This window comes from Epinephelus lanceolatus, chromosome 22 (assembly GCF_041903045.1).
Source record: "Epinephelus lanceolatus isolate andai-2023 chromosome 22, ASM4190304v1, whole genome shotgun sequence".
Taxonomy (NCBI): domain Eukaryota; kingdom Metazoa; phylum Chordata; class Actinopteri; order Perciformes; family Serranidae; genus Epinephelus; species Epinephelus lanceolatus.
In genome coordinates this window covers 3,138,062-3,162,750 of record NC_135755.1, presented here as the reverse complement: position 1 = coordinate 3,162,750, position 24,689 = coordinate 3,138,062, and the positions used below count along the sequence as shown (strand labels likewise).

General features: G+C 40.0%; 2 protein-coding genes and 1 long non-coding RNA gene across 3 annotated transcripts in view; 2 read left to right on the top strand and 1 right to left on the bottom strand.

Annotated features, from left to right (window-relative positions):
* The window catches only part of LOC117245732 (uncharacterized), a 28,229-nt gene extending 6,689 nt beyond the window's left edge, over window positions 1-21,540 (bottom strand). The window contains exon 1 of the mRNA XM_078164286.1: window positions 21,157-21,540. Within this exon, the coding sequence (XP_078020412.1) occupies window positions 21,157-21,249 (93 nt within the window). The 5' untranslated portion in view covers window positions 21,250-21,540. The remainder of the gene's footprint in view (window positions 1-21,156) is intronic.
* On the top strand, window positions 1,578-6,395 carry LOC144459736 (uncharacterized). Its single transcript, XM_078164318.1, has 6 exons — window positions 1,578-3,634; window positions 3,876-4,074; window positions 4,298-4,373; window positions 4,543-4,808; window positions 5,806-5,850; window positions 5,960-6,395. Exons 1-6 carry the CDS (start codon window positions 3,627-3,629, stop codon window positions 6,014-6,016), a joined length of 651 nt encoding a protein of 216 aa, XP_078020444.1. The 5' UTR covers window positions 1,578-3,626; the 3' UTR covers window positions 6,017-6,395.
* LOC144459749 (uncharacterized) lies at window positions 6,640-10,525 on the top strand. Its single transcript, XR_013488557.1, has 3 exons — window positions 6,640-7,430; window positions 7,519-7,724; window positions 10,214-10,525. It is a non-coding gene; the product is annotated as an uncharacterized LOC144459749 (long non-coding RNA).
* Window positions 21,541-24,689: the final 3,149 nt, after the last annotated feature.

Here is a 24,689-nt window from a genome sequence, read left to right as displayed (position 1 = left end):
AGTAGCCTATGATAAATAAGTAAATATAAACAAAGGACATTGGAAAAATAAAGTGCAAAAATCACACAATCACATAAAACAATGATGTCCACTCCCTTTGCGTTGTCTTTATAATAATGCCGTTGCGGACGTGGCAATAAAAACTTAAGCTGTTATAGCTGTTCTAAAAGCCTCTTGCAGGCTTATTGCTTGAATAAATAAATACAAATAATAATAAATATAGGCTAAACAAAGAAGAATGGAAAAATAAAGTGCAAAAATCACATAAAATAATCAAGTCCCTTTGCGCTGTCTTTAACTCAGAAACACTCTGTTTTACATGTTTTTGGAGAGGAAAATGAGCATGTTAACCTTATCTGGCTTAAGCAAAGTGCGCAAGACAAATTTCCCTTAGGGGACAATAAAGTATCTATCTATCTATCTATCTATCTATCTATCTATCTAGCTAGCTAGCTGGTTAACAACGTTACCAGCCGTGCTAAACACCCTCTCTGATGGCGTGCTTGTTGCCGGTATGCACAGATATTTCCGTGCCATGTTGGAAATGAGTGGACTCGCAAAGCACGCTGCATTTTTTTAGCTGCATTCATGTGGTGTCGGGAGATCTGAGTTGCTGGGTTGTTTTTCTGACATGAGGTGGCATTCATGTGAATTATCCCATTCTGAAAGTCATTTTTCGATTCTTTCCAACATCACATGAATGCAACATCCCCCCTCTCTTTTTTTTTCTCTGCCACACACACAACTGCTGAATATATCGGCAACCGCCGGTTGAAGGGCTGACGGTGGCCAAACCGCTCCACTGAGGATGCCATCAGCATAGCTCTCCACGATGTGCTTAACCACCTGGAACACCCGGGGAGCTACGCCAGGATGCTCTTCATAGACTACAGCTCAGCCTTCAATACAATACCGGACATCCTAGTTGAGAAACTTTCTAACCAAGGCCTGTCCACCCCCATCTGCTCCTGGATCAAAGACTTTTTGACAAACCGCCCACAGGTCGTCAGAATTGGCCCCCACCTCTCCTCCCCCTCACCCTCAGCACAGGTTCCCCACAAGGTTGTGTACTGAGCCCACTCTTGTACACACTGTACACTTATGACTGCACACCAGCCCATCCCTCGAACTTGGTCATTAAGTTCGCAAACGACACGACTGTAGTCGGGTTCATCTCAGGTGGAGATGAATCTGTATACAGGGACAAGGTTGACAGACTGGCAGAGTGGTGTTCAACAAACAACCTTTCATTGAACACAACAAAAACAAAAGAGCTCATTATGGACTTCAGAAAAGACAGTGCAGCCCTGACCCCACTCCTCATCAATGGGGACCCAGTGGAACAGGTCCACTTGTTCAGGTTCCTGGGGGTCCACGTTGCAGATGACCTCTCCTGGCCTGTTGACACCACTGCAGTGGTGAAGAAGACCCAGCAGCGACTCCACTTCCTGAGAGTGCTCGGGGAAAAACAACCTGAAGGAGAAGATGCTACCTCTCTCTCTCGGCCCCTCCTTCCCTCTCTGCCCACTCGCAACCTAGAATTCTACGCGCGCGTGAAATGTTTTTGACCATTTGGGGCGGAGACTAAGGCAGGCTCTGGCCCTTTTATGATTGGTCACTTTGGACGCCGATCACACCCACACGGACCATCCCTGTTGCCAACTGCCGTAAAGGAAGAAGAAGAATAAGAATGGCGACCGTGACAGCTGAAGATTTTCAAGTAAGTTAAATGTTGAAAAGTTACTCATAAATGGCATTGTCTAATCCAGCAAATTACTTAATACATATGCATACAACGGCTTGCTCGATAGTTTTCGGCTAAGTTAACTAGCGTTGTAGGCTAACGTTACATCAACACTAGTATGCTTTCATTTTAAAACATCTTATTTTTGCGGGGTTTGAGCCTGGCGTCGTTATAGTATGGCCGTTTGTAAAGGAAGATAAGGTAACCTTGCTGAGACCCAGCTTCTGCAGTAGTAACACGCAGACCTGAGCTGCTGCTAGGGGATGTGGATGTAGGGCCTCGGGCGCTGTTCACATAGCCGGTCCGGCCACGGATCCACCAGAACTCATTTACTAAACAAACATTTTAACAGTTGTTTGTTTGTCGTCTTGCAGACAGACCTGACAAAGCATCAGTTCAGACTTTTTATGAATTGGCATCATGATGTTGTCATTTTGGGATACTTTTTTATCACTTTATTACAATTAAATCTCATGAAAATCTAAGTTTATTTTGGCGGGGCTCATGAGACAGTTTGTTTTGGTGTACAGGCAGTACACAACTGCGAACCCTAGCGGTGAAAAGATATCGCTTTTTGCCCCTTTAAGCAATGGAGGACTGAATAATATATCATATTGAGTTATTAGCCTTAATATTATTAAGAGAGTACAATTAACTTGCTAACTTGATCAATATAAGTGGAAATACTAAGACCCCTCGTCCGCTTTTATGTAACATTAAAGTTGTGTAACTGCTGCGCTAGTTAACGTCATAGTCCGGTCAGCTCTGTGAAGAGAAACGCCTTTTTTCTAACGCCGTCCGTCCTTAGTTATTATAAGTTAATACCAGTGATGTGAGTTGTATTAAATGTACCCACTTATGCCATTTAAAGTGCTCAAATAAGTTCGGGGGTAGGCTATATAACTACACACCTGTCGCATCTGTTCACCCAGTCTCATATAAAATACACTAAAGAATACAGTAACAAAGTAATTTCCTATTTAACTTAATCCTTTCAGTCAAAATATAGACCACAGAGGCTATATTCATAACATGAATATAGACTCACTGAAACCTCCAATTGAACTATTTTAATGGATGCAACATTAGCAGCCTACAGGTTGTTTTGGAGGTTAAATAAAAAGGGGGAAAAAAAGTCGGGCTAGGGTTGGTTTGGGGCCTGAGAATTATGATAAACCAGTGAGCCGGGCCGGTGCGGGCCCAGATTCTAGGCCCGTGCAGGCCACTAGTTAGTGCTACATGTGCAAAACGATAACAATTGCATAACCACTACAAGTAAAAATCCTGCATTCAAACTTTTTAAACAAGAAGTGGGTTTAACTTGTTGGGTAGCCATACTGTCACATTGTTTATCTTGTATTTACAGAATAATTTGAAGTAAATACAAGTTATATAAAGCTAGTTAGACAAGTCAGCTAAATTGCCAAATATAGTACTGTTTTCTCTTCATAAATACCGTATACTGCAGGTAAGACTGTAGTATATTATCTTGGGGGAGGAAAAAAAGTGACTTGACTTGGGACTTGAGTTGCTTTAACTTTGACACAACTTGAGATAAGCTGTGATGTGACTTTACTTGCCTCATAAAAAATGACTTGAGACTTGGACCAAATGAATTGAGTCACATATCTGCCATTTATAGATATATAAATAAATAAAAGCCTTTTATCATACAGCTCATCAATTAATTTAGCCTGTAACAGTAATTACATGATGACATTGAATTATTAATGTTGAATTTATTGTTAATGAAGTTCAGGGACAGAGCGCTCCACAATCCAGGTCTGCTAGGGGCACCAGGCAGGACAGATGCCAGGAACCAGCAGGGCAGAGTTCTGCCCCTTTAACGGCACAGAGACCCTCAGGGACTGTTCAGAGCAACATGGCCAGGTTTGGATGTTGTTCAAAGGATGCATTAGGATGATTTTTTTTGTTGTTGCCCAAGTCCATTTAAATTTTGTGTGAAAAGGAATGAATAGAAGTTGGTTTTTAGTGTTATCTGTAAATGATAAAAGCAGAGGGAAAGACCAACACAGAAGCATCAACAAGAGCCATCTTTAGTTCCTCACACAGTTGTTTGACAGTTGAGATGTCGGAATAATTTGAATTTTTGCTACACACTTTCTTTCAGGTGTTTCCCTGGACTATTTAGACAAAATTCTAGATCTCTCTCCAAAAAAAGGACAGGCACCAAACTGACCCCAGTCCAGTTCTTCCTACTGCGTAGCTCCACAGAAAAGACGCCAAAACCCTCTGAGGAGCTGATGCTTCTACAGGCTGGGTTGGGAAAAAGGACTGTAAATGTTCCAGAGGATGCTGGCCATAAGGAGGTATGTGATCTGGTATGACATTGTTAGTGAAGCAGGGTAAAAAATTTAAATTTGCACAAAATAGAGGCAAGCCTTATTAAAACAGAATATCCAGCTACAGATTATGCCTGATCTTTGCAACCAAATATTTCATTTATTCTAGGAATGCTGGCATTAACTCTAATAAACATATTTAGCTTGTGCTCATTTATTTGAAACATATTTTCTCATCTTACATCCATAGATCACAGACATTCTTTGTGAGACATATCCGAAAATGTCTGATCTGGAGGGGGCCTGGATGCTTCACAAAGCCATGGGTAAAAAGCAAGATATAAATCTTAAACTTGACTAATTTTTTTTTTCTCAAAGTGAAGAAAATTTATTTATTTATTTATTTTTTTTTGTAAAGTTGTCATTTTTGAAAAGTATGATCCTTCAAACAAGGAGTTGACCAGAAATAATTATTTGATATTAAAACCCAAACAGGAGGATCAGGTCAACGGAAACTGAACATTTTGTCACCAGAAGAGGAAGGATACACGGGGGCTAGTCTTGTGAAGACCTGGGGAGGCAAGGGCTGTCTTTATATTATGCCTACCCAGCACACTCTGGACATTTCTCCCCTGCCCTTCACAGCTCCGGAGTTCAGGGCCATGCCGAAAGCTCGGTGTGTGTCATGCCAGGAGTCTGTGCCGCTGCAGCTCTTCAGTCTCCATGTCAAGACATGTACCGAGTCTAACGGCACTGATGAGGTATGGCTTGCTCTCAATAAACTATAACATTGATTTTCTTTCTCTCTGTCCGATGTACAGGTTGGTTTACAGAGAAACTATTTGAAGGTGGGACCATGTTTGCAGTGTCCCCATTAGCTTACCAAAAAAGTTAATAAGTGTTATGACCCCTTCCTCTCTGTCTGTAGTTTTGTCACAGGCCTCTACCTGCAGGCAGTCATGGAGGGTTGTTACGATAATGTGGTGGCACCTGTGTAGGCCTCCTCCAAGGCTATGTTTCCACATAGCTGGCTATTTTCATATACGGAGACATTTCCCTTCGTTTGTGCCGAATTCTCCTCTGAAAATTATTCTTTCTAAAAACTCTGGCCAGGGTGGAGATTTTGGAAAACTCCGTTTTGCCCATTTGCATGTCAACTGGGGAAGACGGACTTCAGAGGAAGTGATGCATTGTTGTTGTTGCTATTTTGTGGATTCTGATTGGCTAACGTGGGCTTGAGCTTCACATTACGCTGCCACCTACAGGTCTGGCATGCTCTTGATGGCATATATACACCTATACACGGGTTAGTGTAAACCGAAAGCTTTTCTTAAAACGGACAGCTGTGCACAATATTATTTTTTAAAAACGGAGAGGGTGAAATATCTGTTGATGAAAATACCCGGCTATGTGGAAACGTATCCCAAGGCTACAAGCACCAGCTTGGTCATTGTTTGTCTCTCTCCCCAAGGCTCCACATCTCTCTGTTTTTGGTTAGATTGTCCTTTGAGAAATGTGTATGTATTGGTGGATGCAGCAACACTCACCCATACATTGCACTTACTACTGATGCATTTACTCTCCACATCTCATGGCTGTTGTTACTAGTTATGTTAATTTATTTGAAATAACACATCCAATTGGTACTTTTTTCTGACTGGTCTCCCATCTTTGTCACAATCATTGAAACGTTTGCAACATATGATACACTTGTTTATATCTATTCTTTCTATTTTCTCACTCTTTTTACTTGTACAGATGAACTCTGATGATGACATTATCAACTTGGATGATCAGACATTGGTAAGCAATCAAAACAAATATTACACAGGGATTTAGACATCATATATATTAAGCCAGAGATGTATTATTTTTATTTACTGAAACATATAACAACCCAATTGTTTCACAGGTGTCCACTGATGTGCAGCCATCATTATTGGACAGAAAGGTGAGCAGACAGCAGTGATGCATCAAATGGCTTCTGTTTCATTTTAAGAGATTGAAATCCATAGGTTGATTGTTAACAAAATACATGATGACCTAATAATGTTTTAACAGGCGTCCACTGATGTGCAGGCATCATACTTGGACAGTAAGGTGAGCGGACTGCAGTGCTACATCAAAACAGGGTTTGCATGATTATGTAAAACCTGGAAAACTAATGGAATTGTGAAAATGAATTTTCCATGCCTTGGAGAGTCATTGAATTTAAATTCTAATATTTGGAAAAGTCATGGAATTTTGTTGTCTGATGTAATTAATTAGGCTATTGCTGCGTTCGATTGGACTCGGAACTCGGAAAGATTCAGGTTGGAAATTCAGATTTCCGGTGTAAATGCGTTTCATTGTGCTAGCTCGGAAACATAGCCTTCCACATTAAATTGATGTTTGTTTGGATCCTTTCCGAGCACAAAAAATGAGTGCTTGAGAACTACATTAACTACTTGAGGGCCAACAATGAAGAGAAATGTCATGTGCTTTAAATATGACTTAGTGTGTGAATTACCGTGACAATTAGGGGGTCTCCCCTGGTGTTCCGTGTCAAACCAAAGTCTTACAAATAGGCTACAGTCTACACAGACGCAAACTGCATGCTACACATGCTTTTTACAGGAAAGCCACTCACACAACAATGCTATGACGTCAATCCAACCGACTCGGTCTGCTTGAATCCTGCCCGAATTCCCAAGTCGGAGTCCCAAGCTCAACGTTCTATTGCACTTTTCCGGCGCGGCACATGTTACTGTAATCACGGGCACAAGAGCTCCATCTCTCGTAAAACATCCTCCAAATTTCCTACAACATTATCCATGACCTCTAAAACTTACTGTAGGACCCCCAAAACATTCTCCAGGTCCTCAAAAACTTTATTCAGGAGCTCTACAACATTTAAAACAAAACAAAAAAAGATTATTGGATGTATTCCATGGTGGATTGTTTTCATGTATTGTTTGTCGTTTGTTTCTTTGTCCTGTTTTGAACATGCAAGACCTAGGTATGTAAGAAAGAATAGCATGTACAATAACCATTGACCTGTTTTACATGATCTATACTCATCAAGAGCACAATGTTACATCAGACAACCTCTGAAACCATTCTTATACGTTTCCTTTTTGTTTTTAGATGGGCATTTAACAGTTGTTTTATTGTCATAGGTTGCCTGTCCAGTGTGCTCTCAAGAATTCTCAAAGTACGACATCCACATACACGCCAGTGTCTGCGGCGAGGTACAAGCATTTTGAAGTAATGTTTGAATTCTTTGGACAGCTAATGACATCATCTGCATTTATGTAAATTAAAAAAATGGTGTTACATCTTTACAGTGACACAAATGAGGGACATGATGATCTTCTTGAGAAGACCCAGGAAGAGTACAGCAGGTATGCAGTAGAATGCAGTTTGTAATGTGACTGGATAATGATGCTTGCCTTGTGGACCTAAATTGTCACTAATGTCTCTTTTTTTTAGTATTTCAGACATCCTGAATTCACTAAAGAAAAAAGTCGACGCGTCACAGACATTTAACATTAATGTCACGAGGGAGAACCTGTTTGAAAGGGGGATGAAACAGTGGTCCCGACAAAAGGGAACATCCCCGAAGAATCTCCTCCAGGTGTCCTTCATTGGAGAGTATGGAATCGATCAAGGTGCTCTTCGGAAGGAGTTCCTCACTGGTATGTGTTCCACACCCAAGGCCAACACAAATGATTAATTGAAAATTAAGAAATCAGTGTAGATAATATTTTGCATTTGACATAAGCTGATTTTTCTGGACAGAAATGGTGCGGGGAATTGAAATGCATTTCTTTGAGGGAGATGGAGAAAGGGGCAAAAACCCCAAGTACAGTATCCTGGATTACCAGGACTGCAATTTCAAGTATGTGCTACAGTGTCATATTAAATATAAAACATATACAGTACAGGCCAAAAGTTTGGACACACCTTCTCATTCAATGCGTTTTCTTTATTTTCATGACTATTTACATTGTAGATTCTCACTGAAGGCATCAAAACTATGAATGAACACATGTGGAGTTATGTACTTAACAAAAAAAGGTGAAATAACTGAAAACATGTTTTATATTCTAGTTTCTTCAAAATAGCCACCCTTTGCTCTGATTACTGCTTTGCACACTCTTGGCATTCTCTCCATGAGCTTCAAGAGGTAGTCACCTGAAATGGTTTTCCAACAGTCTTGAAGGAGTTCCCAGAGGTGTTTAGCACTTGTTGGCCCCTTTGCCTTCACTCTGCGGTCCAGCTCACCCCAAACCATCTCGATTGGGTTCAGGTCCGGTGACTGTGGAGGCCAGGTCATCTGCCGCAGCACTCCATCACTCTCCTTCTTGGTCAAATAGCCCTTACACAGCCTGGAGGTGTGTTTGGGGTCATTGTCCTGTTGAAGCGTATATCCATATAATGGGAGTTTGCGGGGCAACGAGAATGCAGCCTCTAAATAACGCATTATCTACCGCTAAACTTGTTAATTCCACCAATATTTTTTTCATAAATCGCTAGTGTAGACTGTTGACTGCATGACGGTGTAAAATGAACCCTCACCGTCTGCTGAGCAGCTCTGACCGTCACCTTTTAGAGTGTTTGCACCGACATCACAGGTTGGAAATGTACCTGGATGTCGGCCATATTGGAAGTACTTGCTCAGAGATGACATGGAGTTAGTAGGTAAATATCGTTGTTTCTCCTGCTGTCCGAGTCATTCTCTGTAAAGTCTAGCCGTTTACGCACGTTCCTCTGGGCTTTATAGTAGTTTAGACATTTTAAATCCTGCTTAAAATGAACTTTCAGCGTGCTGTCCATTGTTTGTTTACATCCGAGTACTTCCAATATGGCCGACATCCAGATAACTGGCTAACTGTTGGTGGGTGCAAACACTCTTAAAAGTGCCGGTCAGAGCTGCTCAGCAGACTGTGAGGGTTCATTTTACACCTTCATGCGGTCAACAGTCTACACTAGTGATTTATGAAAAAATACTGGTGGAATTAACAAGTTTAGTGGCAGATAATATTATAATAATATATTTAGAGGCTGCATTCTCGGTGGCCCATAATGCCAGAAATAAGGTCTAGGTAGTAAAAAACGGAAGTTCTCCTTTAAAAATAGACATTACATTGTTAGTGTACAATTGTGGTACATTAGCTGAGCTTTATAAAGGGTCAGGGTCCTGCATCACTCTGTTGGGGTTCTTTTCGCAATAATGACTGGCTCTGTCTACATTCTGCTTATTACACAGCTACTTACTAGAGAAATCTATAATATAGACAAATTATTGATTTAAATGTTTGTTTGTTTTTTAAAGCAGGCTGTGTCTGCTGCGCCCATATAGCATTCATGTAGCAACATATATAGTCTTGAACACTGCCATAACCCATACTGTGCTCCATGCCTGTCTTTAATTTAGTTTTTCTTTGTCATCCAGCTCTGTCTGCACTGTTTCGTGTTCGTCTAACATGAATCCAAGTTTCTTGCTCTCCAAATATATTTAGATTAATATGAAAAAAATGTTCCATGGTGATCAGATGAAATCTAAATAAAAGTAACTTTTCCACCACAGGGTGTCGTCAATGAGCTAAACATTAATTTTACCAGACATTTTCCTACGGATTGATATGATTAGGCGTGGTCCTTATCCGAGCTGCGTCCCTAGAAACAGTCTGCTATCCAGAAATAACAGACGTTACAATGCTGTATTTTCCCAATCAGAATATTATTCCACAAATTCAACTAAGCCGTGTAATAATTGTGATATACTTGGCTGTTATTTTGGATCAGAGCAGGCGGCCTCTGTGCTGTGGGGGTATTGCACAATACCAGCAAGAACGCATTGTGTCAACCTGACAACGGAGCGTTCTGTGTGCTCGTGATATTGCGAGTTCATTCCTCTGAGATAAGAACATTCTCCCTAAGGACACAAGTCCGTTCTTTGCAGTCTCGGGTTTGAGAAAGGCCCAGTTACTTCAGCATCCTCCTCTGCTTCTTCTCCTCTGAGATTTATTGGTGGTTGAAATTACAACTTCCAGGTCACACAAATCAGATTACATATGTGGGAGCCAGGTTGTTCATTTTCTGTTTTGCTTGTGGGTGTTGTGCACGTTTGTGCCAGTAGGTGGCAGTATCTGTTCAAACTTGTTGTTTTCTGTCTATATAGTCAGGTGGGTTAATCAGCGCAGGTGCGCACGCTAGGGAAGCCATACGGTTTTTGAACGTGCCATGGCGTGTAACGCCGCAGGTCAGAGTATTCCATGTAAGTTATTATGTATAGTATAAACAGTATATACTTTGCCTCGGTTGTATAATAAATCAGCACAAAGAAAGGTAAATGTTTGGACATTTGTGCTGTTTGTGCACTTACACTAGCACGCGTACAAGCCCTTCAGACCAGTGTGCGCAAATAGTAGCAAAGGAGGCCACTATAACATTAAAATCATTTTCAGCCTGTGGCTTGTTTTTCCAATTTCCTATTTTTGATCTGAGCATAGAATTTAAAGTGTGAAAAACCTTTTTTGTATCAAATTCACACAAGAATAATTAAATAAATTGTTTCTTCATTTTCGGATTTTAGATTTTCAATTGAATATTACAAGATCGAATGATACATGGATTCATATACTCTTTTAAAATGTTTCTCCATCACCAATATCAAGGTTTATTTTGTTTCCAGGAAGAAAAACTAATAGAATTATTGGACGCAATTGTGGCCTGTGGCTACACGGGGCCAATAAACATAAACAAAAAAAAGGCCATCATCGAGTATGTCCACAGAGTATTAAAATATTTGTCACCAGATGTTTCAGTGATAATTTCACTCTAATACAGTCTTTTTTCTACAGTTTTACAGTTCTCTTGTTTTTTCTTTACTAATTATTAGTGCTATCACCATGCATTCACTGGTGAGGCTGATTAACATCTTTCAGCAGCTGCAAGATGGATTGCGGCTGTATGGAATCGACGCAGTCTTGGCGCAGCACCCAAAGCTTTGCCAGCAGCTGTTTGTCCCCGGACATATAAAAGAAGTCAGTAACGTTGAGAACTATTTATTAATGAAATGGACCAAACATTACAATGTGCTATACATGCAAGTTTTGTGTGTAATTCTTCCCCATAAGGATTTACTGTGTTTCTGTATTTAATCTGTTTCTCTGATTAGGTGGACTCTGACTTCCTTGTACGTGCACTGTATCCAGATTTCAGCGAGGAAGGGTCTGTCAAACAGCAGCGAGAGATGAAAGTCATCAACTTTCTGCAGGATTTCCTGCAAAAGCTGGAAGACGGAGGTAACAAACTGCATAGCACCATTTTTTGCCATAACCTTTGTCTACCACTCTTACCTTAGCTTAAAGGTTGAATATGGAGAATGCTTATTAAAAGCTATATTTAAAAAAAAATAATACATCCACGGTGCTTTTAGAGGGGTGCAGAATAAAAGTATAGCATTTCCTTGAAAAATTATATTTAGTCTGAATTAAATAATTTAACAAATTTTGATGGGTTTGACAATGACTTCATGTTTACATCGTACCAGCCAGGCATTGCGGGTTGCCAGGTCTCGTAAAATGGCGGAGTCTGCAATTGCTGCAGCTGCTTCAAAGCCCCGGCGAACGGTGCGTTATCCGTCCCAGCAGCAGAGTGAGCGGAGAAGGGCAAAAATGTGGGTCAATATGAAATGAAGTAGTTTCATGTAATGTCCGGCCACGGGAGGGTTTTAACCGTTTATAACGTCCTGCTGTTAGCTGTTAGCTTGACATCCTGATTTCCAAAAAACTGAATAAATACCACACATAGCAACATATATAGCTAGGCTAACGTTAAATAATGTAAAATAATGTTGTAAAATTAATTGATTAGTGGAAATGAATCATTACCCTGTATTATTCATGGCTTGACATGGTGCAGCTGATATCAAAAGAACCTGGCAACCCGACTTCTGGAATTAATTTCGGCTGTTGTGACGACGATCTTGAGACACTAGATGTCGCTATTCTGCCGAAGGCGAGGACCCTATTGTTTTTGCTCCGTTTATTATTATTATTCTTTCTCCCGCCGCCTCTTTGAACTGGAATTTGACCCCCTAAACATGCTCAAAAACTCACCAAAATTGGCACGCACATCAGAACCGCTGAAAAATTTTAGAAAATCATGAAATTAACTCCTAAAGTGCCAAAATGGGCTCTCTAGCACCACCTAGGCACACAAAAATGGCCGCTACGGCCTGTAGGAATGTCATAGAAACATGAAACCAAAAGTGGCGTGTTCGTCTCATGAAGGCCTAAAAATCACGCGCTGACACCCCTGACCTAAATCCAACAGGAAGTGAGATATTTGCCCTTTCAAAGTAAGATTTTGCCTTAAAACTGCCTTTCCTAAAAAATCTTCTTCTCATACACCGCTTATCCAATCGGCTTCAAACTTGCACAGATGACAGATCAACTCGTTCTAATCAAAAGTTATTCGTAACTTTTTCATTACTCGCTTAGTTTGGATTTTATGGGCTCCATAACGTGAGATATCAGAAAAACGTCCTGACGATCTTCGAAAGCTGTCCCATAGGAAATGAATGGCAGCAGGGGGGAGAAAGAGACCAATCTTAGGGCTTTTTCTAGCATTTACAGCGTCTCCATACTTTGTGCTACAGACTCTCTCTCTCACTCATGTTTTCATCTTTTTCATATCTTCTACCGTTTTTCATCTGTGCCTCTCAAAGTACCATGAGCAAAAGTGGAGAAATTCTCAGTTTACAATGGGTGTGTATTGCACGGAATGCTGTGAGCTAGAGTGGAGAGGGCTCTAAAAATCGTCTAAAACTTTTGTCTTTAACTCGCTGCCATGGCCACAATTTTCACTGTACAGACACAATTTATACCACAAAACGTAGGAAAATTTGTCCTGCTCACAGATATGTTGACATGGAATCTCTCACGCATACACATTTTTGCTGAGTGGCTCCAAAGCGAAGGGAGCGCTGATTTTTTTCTCATTCACTCCCATGTAAACTCAGAGGAGAAATTTCTGGAAACAGCTGGGGTGCAACACATTTTAAACTCGCTCCCCTGACCACATTTTTGACTCGAGAAATATAAAACGCGACACGCGCGTTCACGAGACGTGGCTGTCTCTCAAAATCACTTTATTTTCTTGCTTGGACCAACGGTTTGGGTATGCGAAGCATTTGTTCGAGGAGTTAAATCCCTTTATAAACAGCCTTTGGTGATCTGCTTTCCTGACGTGTCTGTGTCTTCCACAGGTGTGGGCAAGTCATTAATCGCCATGACAACGGCTGCACACACAGACACAGCCACAGGGCTCTATCTGTCTGTGTGTCTCACAATCTTTAAAGGACAGATTACAGCAGCAGAAACTTCATTTGAAACAGAACACACACATTATTAACCCCTAAAGTGCCAAAATGGGCTCTCTAGCGCCACATAGGTGCACTAAACTGGCCACTGCAGCCCGTCGGAATGTCGTATCAAGATCAAACCAAAACTGGTGTGTTTGACTTACAAATCATGCGTTGACACCCATGACCTAATTCCAACAGGAAGTGAGCTACTTGACCTTTCAAAGTAAGATTTTCCCTCAAACGTGCTCTTAAAAAAACACATGTCCTCCTACCCCGTTTATTGTGTCGGCTTTAAAGACGCACACATGACAGTTCAACTGCTGCTAAACAGATCTTCTGTATAACTTTATCTCTCTCATCATCACATTTTTTTCATGATTGGACCAACGGTTTGGGAATGGGAAGAACTTGTTTGAGGAGTTAAATCTCCACTACAACAGATCTTTCTGTGTTCTGTCTGTCTCTCTCTGCTCTTCTCCCAGGTGCACCTACTTCATCACCATGGCAACCGCTGTCACACACAAACTCACAGAAACATGATGTGTGTGTGTGTGTGTGTGTGTCTAAATCTTAAATGCAGACATGACAGGGGCACGATCTCCATTTTAACCCTTTAGGTGCCAGACTTTATTGAGGAAAATATTCCATTTTCATTTCAACATTTCAAAAGGCTGTGGCTTGAAAGTGGTGAGAGATAAAGGCATACTGTAAATGAGAAAACTATTCATCATGACCCAAAGTTTGTCATGGGAGTAAATTAACTTATCTAATTTGCATATTGTGATGTCACTAGGCGGCGGCCATATTGGATTTCATACATCTCAGTAAAACAACATTTTGAACATATTTACACAGTAAATTTATTTTGTTTTGTGTTGTTTTTGTTGTCTCTTCCTCAAAATAAAGGACGAGGAATCTGATGGGAATAAATTCACTCATCTAATTTGCATATCGTGACATCACTTATCCATACCTACAGCTACAGAAAGCATTCAAACATCAAAACATTCAGCTCTGTAAGGATTTTCTGATGTTTGTGGCAACATGTTTGATATTTCTAAATAATTCACAGTGACGACATAAGCTGGGGCCCGAAACGGGCGCGAGTGCGAGGTCCTGCCAAACGCTGCTTGCAGCTTTAATTATTATTATTCTTTCTCCCGCCGCCTCTTTGAACTGGAATTTGACCCCCTAAACATGCTCAAAAACTCACCAAAATTGGCACGCACATCAGAACCGCTGAAAAATTTTAGAAAATCATGACATTAAAAAAATTAAGCGCCAAAATGGGCTCTCTAGCGCCACCTAGGCACACAAAAATGGCCGCCACGGCCTGTAGGAATGTTGTAGAAACATGAAACCAAAAGTGGCGTGTTCGTCTCATAAAGGCCTAAAAATCACGCGTTGACACCCCTGACCTAAATCCAACAGGAAGTGAGCTATTTGCCCTTTCAAAGTAAGATTTTGCCTTAAAACTGCCTTTCCTAAAAAATCTTCTTCTCATACACCGCTTATCCAATCGGCTTCAAACTTGCACAGATGACAGATCAACTCGTTCTAATCAAATCTTATTCGTAACTTTTTCATTACTCGCTTAGTTTGGATTTTATGGGCTCCATAAGGTGAGATGTCAGAAAAACGTCCTGACGATCTTCGAAAGCTGTCCCATAGGAAATGAATGGCAGCAGGGGGGAGAAAGAGACCAATCTTAGGGCTTTTTCTAGCATTTACAGCGTCTCCATACTTTGTGCTACAGACTCCATTCCAACTCTCAAATGTTGCCACAGGTCTCATCTATTCACTCATGTTTTCATCTTTTTCATATCTTCTACCGTTTTTCATCTGTGCCTCTCAAAGTACCATGAGCAAAAGTGGAGAAATTCTCAGTTTACAATGGGTGTGTATTGCACGGAATGCTGTGAGCTAGAGTGGAGAGGGCTCTAAAAATCGTCTAAAACTTTTGTCTTTAACTCGCTGCCATGGCCACAATTTTCACTGTACAGACACAATTTATACCACAAAACGTAGGAAAATTTGTCCAGCTCACAGATATGTTGACATGGAATCTCTCACGCATACACATTTTTGCTGAGTGGCTCCAAAGCGAAGGGAGCGCTGATTTTTTTCTCATTCACTCCCATGTAAACTCAGAGGAGAAATTTCTGGAAACAGCTTAGGTGCAACACATTTTAAACTCGCTCCCCTGATCACATTTTTGACTCGAGAAATATAAAACGCGACACGCGCGTTCACGAGACGTGGCTGTCTCTCAAAATCACTTTATTTTCTTGCTTGGACCAACAGTTTGGGTATGCGAAGCATTTGTTCGAGGAGTTAAATCCCTTTATAAACAGCCTTTGGTGATCTGCTTTCCTGACGTGTCTGTGTCTTCCACAGGTGCGGGCAAGTCATTAATCGCCATGACAACGGCTGCACACACAGACACAGCCACAGGGTTCTCTGGTCTGTGTGTCTCACAATCTTTAAAGGACAGATTACAGCAGCAGAAACTTCATTTGAAACAGAACACACACATTATTAACCCCTAAAGTGCCAAAATGGGCTCTCTAGCGCCACCTAGGTGCACTAAACTGGCCACTGCAGCCCGTCGGAATGTCGTATCAAGATCAAACCAAAACTGGTGTGTTTGACTTACAAATCATGCGTTGACACCCATGACCTAATTCCAACAGGAAGTGAGCTACTTGACCTTTCAAAGTAAGATTTTCCCTCAAACGTGCTCTTAAAAAAAAACACATCTCCTCCTACACCGTTTATTGTGTCGGCTTTAAAGACGCACATATGCCAGCTCAACTGCTGCTAAACAGATCTTCTGTATAACTTTATCTCTCTCATGATCACATTATTTTGATGATTGGACCAGCGGTTTGGGAATGGGAAGAACTTGTTCGAGGAGTTAAATCTCCACTAAAACAGGTCTCTCTGTGTTCTGTCTGTCTCTCTCTGCTCTTCTGCCAGGTGCACCTACTTGATTACCATGGCAACCACTGTCACACACAAACTCACAGAAACATGGTGTGTGTGTGTCTAAATCTTACATGCAGACATGACAGGGGCACTAACTCCATTTTAACCCTTTAGGTGCCAGACTTTATTGAGGAAAATATTCCATTTTCATTTCAACATTTCAAAAGGCTGTGGCTTGAAAGTGGTGAGAGATAAAGGCATACTGTAAATGAGAAAACTATTCATCATGACCCAAAGTTTGTCATGGGAGTAAATTAACTTATCTAATTTGCATATTGTGATGTCACTAGGCGGCGGCCATATTGGATTTCATACATCTCAGTAAAACAACATTTTGAACATATTTACACAGTAAATTTATTTTGTTTTGTGTTGTTTTTGTTGTCTCTTCCTCAAAATAAAGGACGAGGAATCTGATGGGAATAAATTCACTCATCTAATTTGCATATCGTGACATCACTTATCCATACCTACAGCTACAGAAAGCATTCAAACATCAAAACATTCAGCTCTGTAAGGATTTTCTGATGTTTGTGGCAACATGTTTGATATTTCTAAATAATTCACAGTGACGACATAAGCTGGGGCCCAAAACGGGCGCGAGTGCGAGGTCCTGCCAAACGCTGCTTGCAGCTTTAATTATTATTATTCTTTCTCCCGCCGCCTCTTTGAACTGGAATTTGACCCCCTAAACATGCTCAAAAACTCACCAAAATTGGCACGCACATCAGAACCGCTGAAAAATTTTAGAAAATCATGACATTAAAAAAATTAAGCGCCAAAATGGGCTCTCTAGCGCCACCTAGGCACACAAAAATGGCCGCCACGGCCTGTAGGAATGTTGTAGAAACATGAAACCAAAAGTGGCGTGTTCGTCTCATAAAGGCCTAAAAATCACGCGTTGACACCCCTGACCTAAATCCAACAGGAAGTGAGCTATTTGCCCTTTCAAAGTAAGATTTTGCCTTAAAACTGCCTTTCCTAAAAAATCTTCTTCTCATACACCGCTTATCCAATCGGCTTCAAACTTGCACAGATGACAGATCAACTCGTTCTAATCAAATCTTATTCGTAACTTTTTCATTACTCGCTTAGTTTGGATTTTATGGGCTCCATAAGGTGAGATGTCAGAAAAACGTCCTGACGATCTTCGAAAGCTGTCCCATAGGAAATGAATGGCAGCAGGGGGGAGAAAGAGACCAATCTTAGGGCTTTTTCTAGCATTTACAGCGTCTCCATACTTTGTGCTACAGACTCCATTCCAACTCTCAAATGTTGCCACAGGTCTCATCTATTCACTCATGTTTTCATCTTTTTCATATCTTCTACCGTTTTTCATCTGTGCCTCTCAAAGTACCATGAGCAAAAGTGGAGAAATTCTCAGTTTACAATGGGTGTGTATTGCACGGAATGCTGTGAGCTAGAGTGGAGAGGGCTCTAAAAATCGTCTAAAACTTTTGTCTTTAACTCGCTGCCATGGCCACAATTTTCACTGTACAGACACAATTTATACCACAAAACGTAGGAAAATTTGTCCAGCTCACAGATATGTTGACATGGAATCTCTCACGCATACACATTTTTGCTGAGTGGCTCCAAAGCGAAGGGAGCGCTGATTTTTTTCTCATTCACTCCCATGTAAACTCAGAGGAGAAATTTCTGGAAACAGCTTAGGTGCAACACATTTTAAACTCGCTCCCCTGATCACATTTTTGACTCGAGAAATATAAAACGCGACACGCGCGTTCACGAGACGTGGCTGTCTCTCAAAATCACTTTATTTTCTTGCTTGGACCAACAGTTTGGGTATGCGAAGCATTTGTTCGAGGAGTTAAATCCCTTTATAAACAGCCTTTGGTGATCTGCTTTCCTGACGTGTCTGTGTCTTCCACAGGTGTGGGCAAGTCATTAATCGCCATGACAACGGCTGCACACACAGACACAGCCACAGGGTTCTCTGGTCTGTGTGTCTCACAATCTTTAAAGGACAGATTACAGCAGCAGAAACTTCATTTGAAACAGAACACACACATTATTAACCCCTAAAGTGCCAAAATGGGCTCTCTAGCGCCACCTAGGTGCACTAAACTGGCCACTGCAGCCCGTCGGAATGTCGTATCAAGATCAAACCAAAACTGGTGTGTTTGACTTACAAATCATGCGTTGACACCCATGACCTAATTCCAACAGGAAGTGAGCTACTTGACCTTTCAAAGTAAGATTTTCCCTCAAACGTGCTCTTAAAAAAAAACACATCTCCTCCTACACCGTTTATTGTGTCGGCTTTAAAGACGCACATATGCCAGCTCAACTGCTGCTAAACAGATCTTCTGTATAACTTTATCTCTCTCATGATCACATTATTTTGATGATTGGACCAGCGGTTTGGGAATGGGAAGAACTTGTTCGAGGAGTTAAATCTCCACTAAAACAGGTCTCTCTGTGTTCTGTCTGTCTCTCTCTGCTCTTCTGCCAGGTGCACCTACTTGATTACCATGGCAACCACTGTCACACACAAACTCACAGAAACATGGTGTGTGTGTGTCTAAATCTTACATGCAGACATGACAGGGGCACTAACTCCATTTTAACCCTTTAGGTGCCAGACTTTATTGAGGAAAATATTCCATTTTCATTTCAACATTTCAAAAGGCTGTGGCTTGAAAGTGGTGAGAGATAAAGGCATACTGTAAATGAGAAAACTATTCATCATGACCCAAAGTTTGTCATGGGAGTAAATTAACTTATCTAATTTGCATATTGTGGTGTCACTAGGTGGCAGCCATATTGGATTTCATACATCTCAGTAAAACAACATTTTGAACATATTTACACAGTAAATTTATTTTGTTTTGTGTTGTTTTTGTTGTCTCTTCCTCAAAATAAAGGACGAGAAATCTGATGGGAATAAATTCACTCATCTAATTTGCATATCGTGACATCACTTATCCATACCTACAGCTACAGAAAGCATTCAAACATCAAAACGTTCAGCTCTGTAAGGATTTTCTGATGTTTGTGGCAACATGTTTGATATTTCTAAATAATTCACAGTGACGACATAAGCTGGGGCCCGAAATGGGCGCAAGTGCGAGGTCCTGCCAAACGCTGCTTGCAGCTTAAATTATTGCTATTGTTCTTTCTTGTTGCACTGACTGGAGTGGCACCTTAATTTCGTTGTACACACAGTGACAATAAAAGCTATTCTATTCTATTCTATTCTATTCTATACTATAGTGTTTTGGTCGATTTCTATGTTGTTGTCATAATCTAAATCTGTGAAGTGATTCAAGATGTCAGATGAATGTAATGCAGTAAAAAGTACAGTATTACTTCTGAAATGTAGTGGAATAAAAGTACACGGGAGCATAAAATAGAAATACTCGAGTAACTTAAAAGTACCTCGACGCTGTACTTAAATAGCTTCAGTACTTCAGCAAATGTATGACTTTAGTTTCCACCACTGTCCATTAGGTCCATTAGTCAACTAGTTGCCCGCATGTTTACAATATTAATGTAATTATTAAATTATATATTTCGGTCACTTAGTCACAGAAAAAAACAACAACAAACAAACATGAAACTCTGTTAGGAGCTGCGCCTTATCAAAATAAATCCAAACCAGTTTGCTAAGTTTTAAACAGTGTTTGCTGCTGCTCCGTTGATCAACAGTTATTTTGAGAGCGCACTGTGTCTTTTAAAATTGTTGCTGTTGCATGTTTTCAAACATGTCACCAAAAACAGCTAGCCTATCAAGAAAGTTTTTAGCCTTTTAAGAAAACACTCTAAAACTTAAATTTAACTTCAGGGGACATACAAGTTCACCGTAGCCTACTTTTTGCTGGTTAATCTGTGCATCGCCTTTGATGTGGGACTTTAATGTGAAAGGACAAACACAGGAAGTGTGCACGCTCAGCAGTCAGACAGGAGTCAGGTTCATTTCCAGGGCTGGTACCTGCGGTTATTCCACAGGCTAGTTAATAACATGTCGGGCAGGAAATCCAAAGTGTGGGATCATTTTGAGAAGGTGAAGGACGAACCCAAGGTGATATGTAAACTCATCTTCACTGGTCGACTACAGCTTTACTAAAAACTACAGTATATTTTTAACATCACAATTAACAAGTCATGTGGAAAGCAGGCGAAACGACACACACTAAACAGGGAACCAGAGTGCCCCCCTACAGAGGCTGAGCCCCCAGTGTCCTCAGACCCTGGACACGCCCCTGTTAGAGTCTGTAAATTAATAACTGACTCTCTCAGAAGGTAAATATATTTATTTTGTAGTTTAATTACATGTAACCAGTCATTCCTCAGCACTGTAACTACATAATAAAGAAAGAAATAATCGCAAACAAGCCTGTTGTTCGTTCTGCAAGCTCTCGCGAGATCACGAAATGCGCCGCGCGGGAAAATCTCCATGAAGAAACCACACAGAGCCGTCAGTGTTATGTGTACAAAACATGAGCTGATAAAAGCTCCGCTATAACTGGACACCCAGAGACAACAACCTGTCCTTCATCAGCAACTGTCTCTGTCCGTCAAACCGGAAGTCCACTGTCCCTGAATCCCAGCAGACAGAACAACCCGGAGCACTGACCGCAGACTGGAAACCAGTACAGGAGGAGAACAAAATGGCCGCCACGAGGCTCAGAGTGAACCAGAGAATGAGCGGATGATCCACGGAGCCTCGAGACTCTTCCTCGTGTCTTTAGTGTGGCTGCTGTCAAGCCCTTTTTATCCATGACGTCATCAACACTCACCTCAACATCGCTGCTATCAGAGGACGAGCCTGCTGCTTGTCTTCTCCGGACCTTGTTGCTCCGGTGCTCCGGGTTCTGCTTGTCCTCCTCCATTCCGCTCCTCTGCTGCTCCTCCTGCTCCTGGGCTGCGTCAAGTAGTATGGATTGTAGTAGAGCAAATTAGTATGTCCGAACCGTAGTAGGGAGGAGCAGTATGCTACCACCCCTACTAAACACGACTACATTGTAGTATGATCGCAGAGCATACTGCGGGGCTACTACTTACCCAAGATGCACCGCGGGCTTCTTCTTCGTCTTCTTCTTCATTGTACACGTTGCACGGCATGTTACCGCCCTCATCAGTCTCCTATTTAAATGCAACGTGCTCGCTGCCAGGCAAGATTTAAAATATCATGGCGGAGCAACACATCAATACAGATGTAACTACACGCACACTTTGTTACATTACTATATATACATACACACACACACACACACACACACACACACACATACATACATACATACATACATATATATATATACATATATATATATATATATATATATATATATACATATATATATATATATATATACATATATATATATATATATATATATATATATATATATACATACATATATATATATACATATATACATATATATATATACATATATATATATATATATATATATATATATATATATATATATACATATATATATATATATATATATATATATATACATATATATATATATATATATATATATATATATATATATATATATATATATGTATACATATATATATATATATATATACATATATATATAATATATATATATATATATAATATATATATATATATATATATATTATATATATATATATATATATATATATATATATATATATATATATATAATCTGTTTGACCATTTCATGTATAATGTCGCATTGTTGTGGCTGCACAGGTCTGTACGCCTCCTTCATTATATGCAACAAGCTAAAGATTTAAGTTGCACAAATATACAATAATCAACACACACAGTTTTCATTGGTCAAAAATGTATTTCTGCTAATATGAATATGAACAAAGCGGTCTGTTTTATGCCGGTATTAAGTTAGTTTGATATTGGACATTCACATTCGTCTGACATTCAAAAGAAAATTAAATATGTCTTATATGCTAAAACCATTTGAGTGAATGATGTCAAACCAGCTGTTTAACATAGAGGCTAATATTTCTCACATGCCACAACACTTCTTTTTTAAATATATCTTATGTATAAGTTTTGAGGACTTTTTAAATGTAAAAAAAAGAACTCTGTGTGGCATTCATCTGGTCTCTGATCTGAGCTGCTGTTAACTTGCCATTTCTGAGGCTGGTGACTCGGATGAACTTATCCTCAGAAGCAGAGGTGACTCTTGGTCTTCCTTTCCTGGGTCGGTCCTCATGTGTGCCAGTTTCGTTGTAGCGCTTGATGGTTTTTGCGACTCCACTTGGGGACACATTTAAAGTTTTTGCAATTTTCCGGACTGACTGACCTTCATTTCTTAAAGTAATGATGGCCACTCGTTTTTCTTTAGTTAGCTGATTGGTTCTTGCCATAATATGAATTTTAACAGTTGTCCAATAGGGCTGTCGGCTGTGTATTAACCTGACTTCTGCACAACACAACTGATGGTCCCAACCCCATTGATAAAGCAAGAAATTCCACTAATTAACCCTGATAAGGCACACCTGTGAAGTGGAAACCATTTCAGGTGACTACCTCTTGAAGCTCATGGAGAGAATGCCAAGAGTGTGCAAAGCAGTAATCAGAGCAAAGGGTGGCTATTTTGAAGAAACTAGAATATAAAACATGTTTTCAGTTATTTCACCTTTTTTTGTTAAGTACATAACTCCACATGTGTTCATTCATAGTTTTGACGCCTTCAGTGAGAATCTACAATGTAAATAGTCATGAAAATAAAGAAAACGCATTGAATGAGAAGGTGTGTCCAAACTTTTGGCCTGTACTGTATATTGGTATAGTATATTTGTAGTAGTATCAAGGTACCAAGTACCAAGAGGCGAAGCTCTGTTGAATTTCTGCCAACAGCCACTAGGGGCGCTGCAGCCATTTTGGACTGTTGAGCTTGGACTGTTGGGCCCAGACAACATGCAAGATGTCAAGGAGAGAGGAGAAAAAAGTAAAAGAAAACAATGTAGTGCAATTAACTGCAACAACTATCAGTGGAACACCCCGCACCTGGCCTTCCACCGTTTCCCGAAGGATCCAGACAGGTAAGAACTCCTAAATTCATATATATATATATATATATATATATATATATATATATATATATATATATATATATATATATATATATATATGTATACATATACATGGCCTCTTGGACCATTTGTATCTGAACTGATTACTGCTTTAGCATTAAAATATATCATATTAAAATAGCCTATATTATTTTACTGTCCCCTTACTGTACAAACTGTAAATAAATCTTTCTTCCTGACTATGTGACGTCGCCATTAATGTGTTTCTAGTTAAAATATTGATTTTCTTTTTTTGTTGATTTTTTTTTTTTTTTTACATTGGCAGTCAGAAATTTGAAAATCTAACGATGATTTCTGTTTTTACAGTTTCTGGTTGATAAATGGTGTAATTCTGGTGAATACTGTGTTTTTTTTATTTTATTATTTTGCTTTCACAAAACTTTGTTTTCTTTATTACACTACCACATTAACTGGCATCCTGTACCATGTCATTTTTGGGAATACTACACTGTGACATTTTTCTTACATATTATTTTATGATTTTCATACTACACTATGACGTTTTTTTTATGTACTATACTCTCAAGGCAATTGAATCAAACGCAACTGGACTTAGTTTTGTCTTAGAAGACGTTTCACCTCTTATCCAAGAGGCTTCATCAGTTCATGCTTGTCTGACTAGGCTGGAACTAAAAAACAGGTCTTCACAAGACCAATGATGTCACTGGTTCGTTAGTGCTCCAATGGTGTGTCAACGACGGTCGTTGAAACTCCTGCTGCAACGGTGGTCGTTGTCTGTGGTGGCAAAACTACAATTTAATGAACAGTTTAAAAGAAAAAGTCTTCACACGTCGGCTGTCTTTCTTGAGTTTTAATAAGCATTCATGAATGGAGACACTCAAACATACAACCGCATGAACAGTCAGTCATTCAGTCAGTGAGTGAGTGCCCAGCAAGTCCTCTCGCCCTGCTATGTTTATAGTTCCCATAACACATGCACATCAACAGTCAAAATATGTGGCTCCTTGACATTCTTAAAACACAACATCTCTTCAGACAAGGACACTTGTTGTCTGAGCCTCTCTGGCTCGCAACCATGGTGTCTCTCACTGCTGTGACAGTAGGGGTTAAATGAGCAACACACATCATTAGATGAGAAGTTCAGTTTCATCAAAACAAGTAACCTTATACAACACATTATAGGTTGAATATGTTTAAATACCAGAATTTTCCATCACATTCCACCCTTTTTAGAATTCAAATG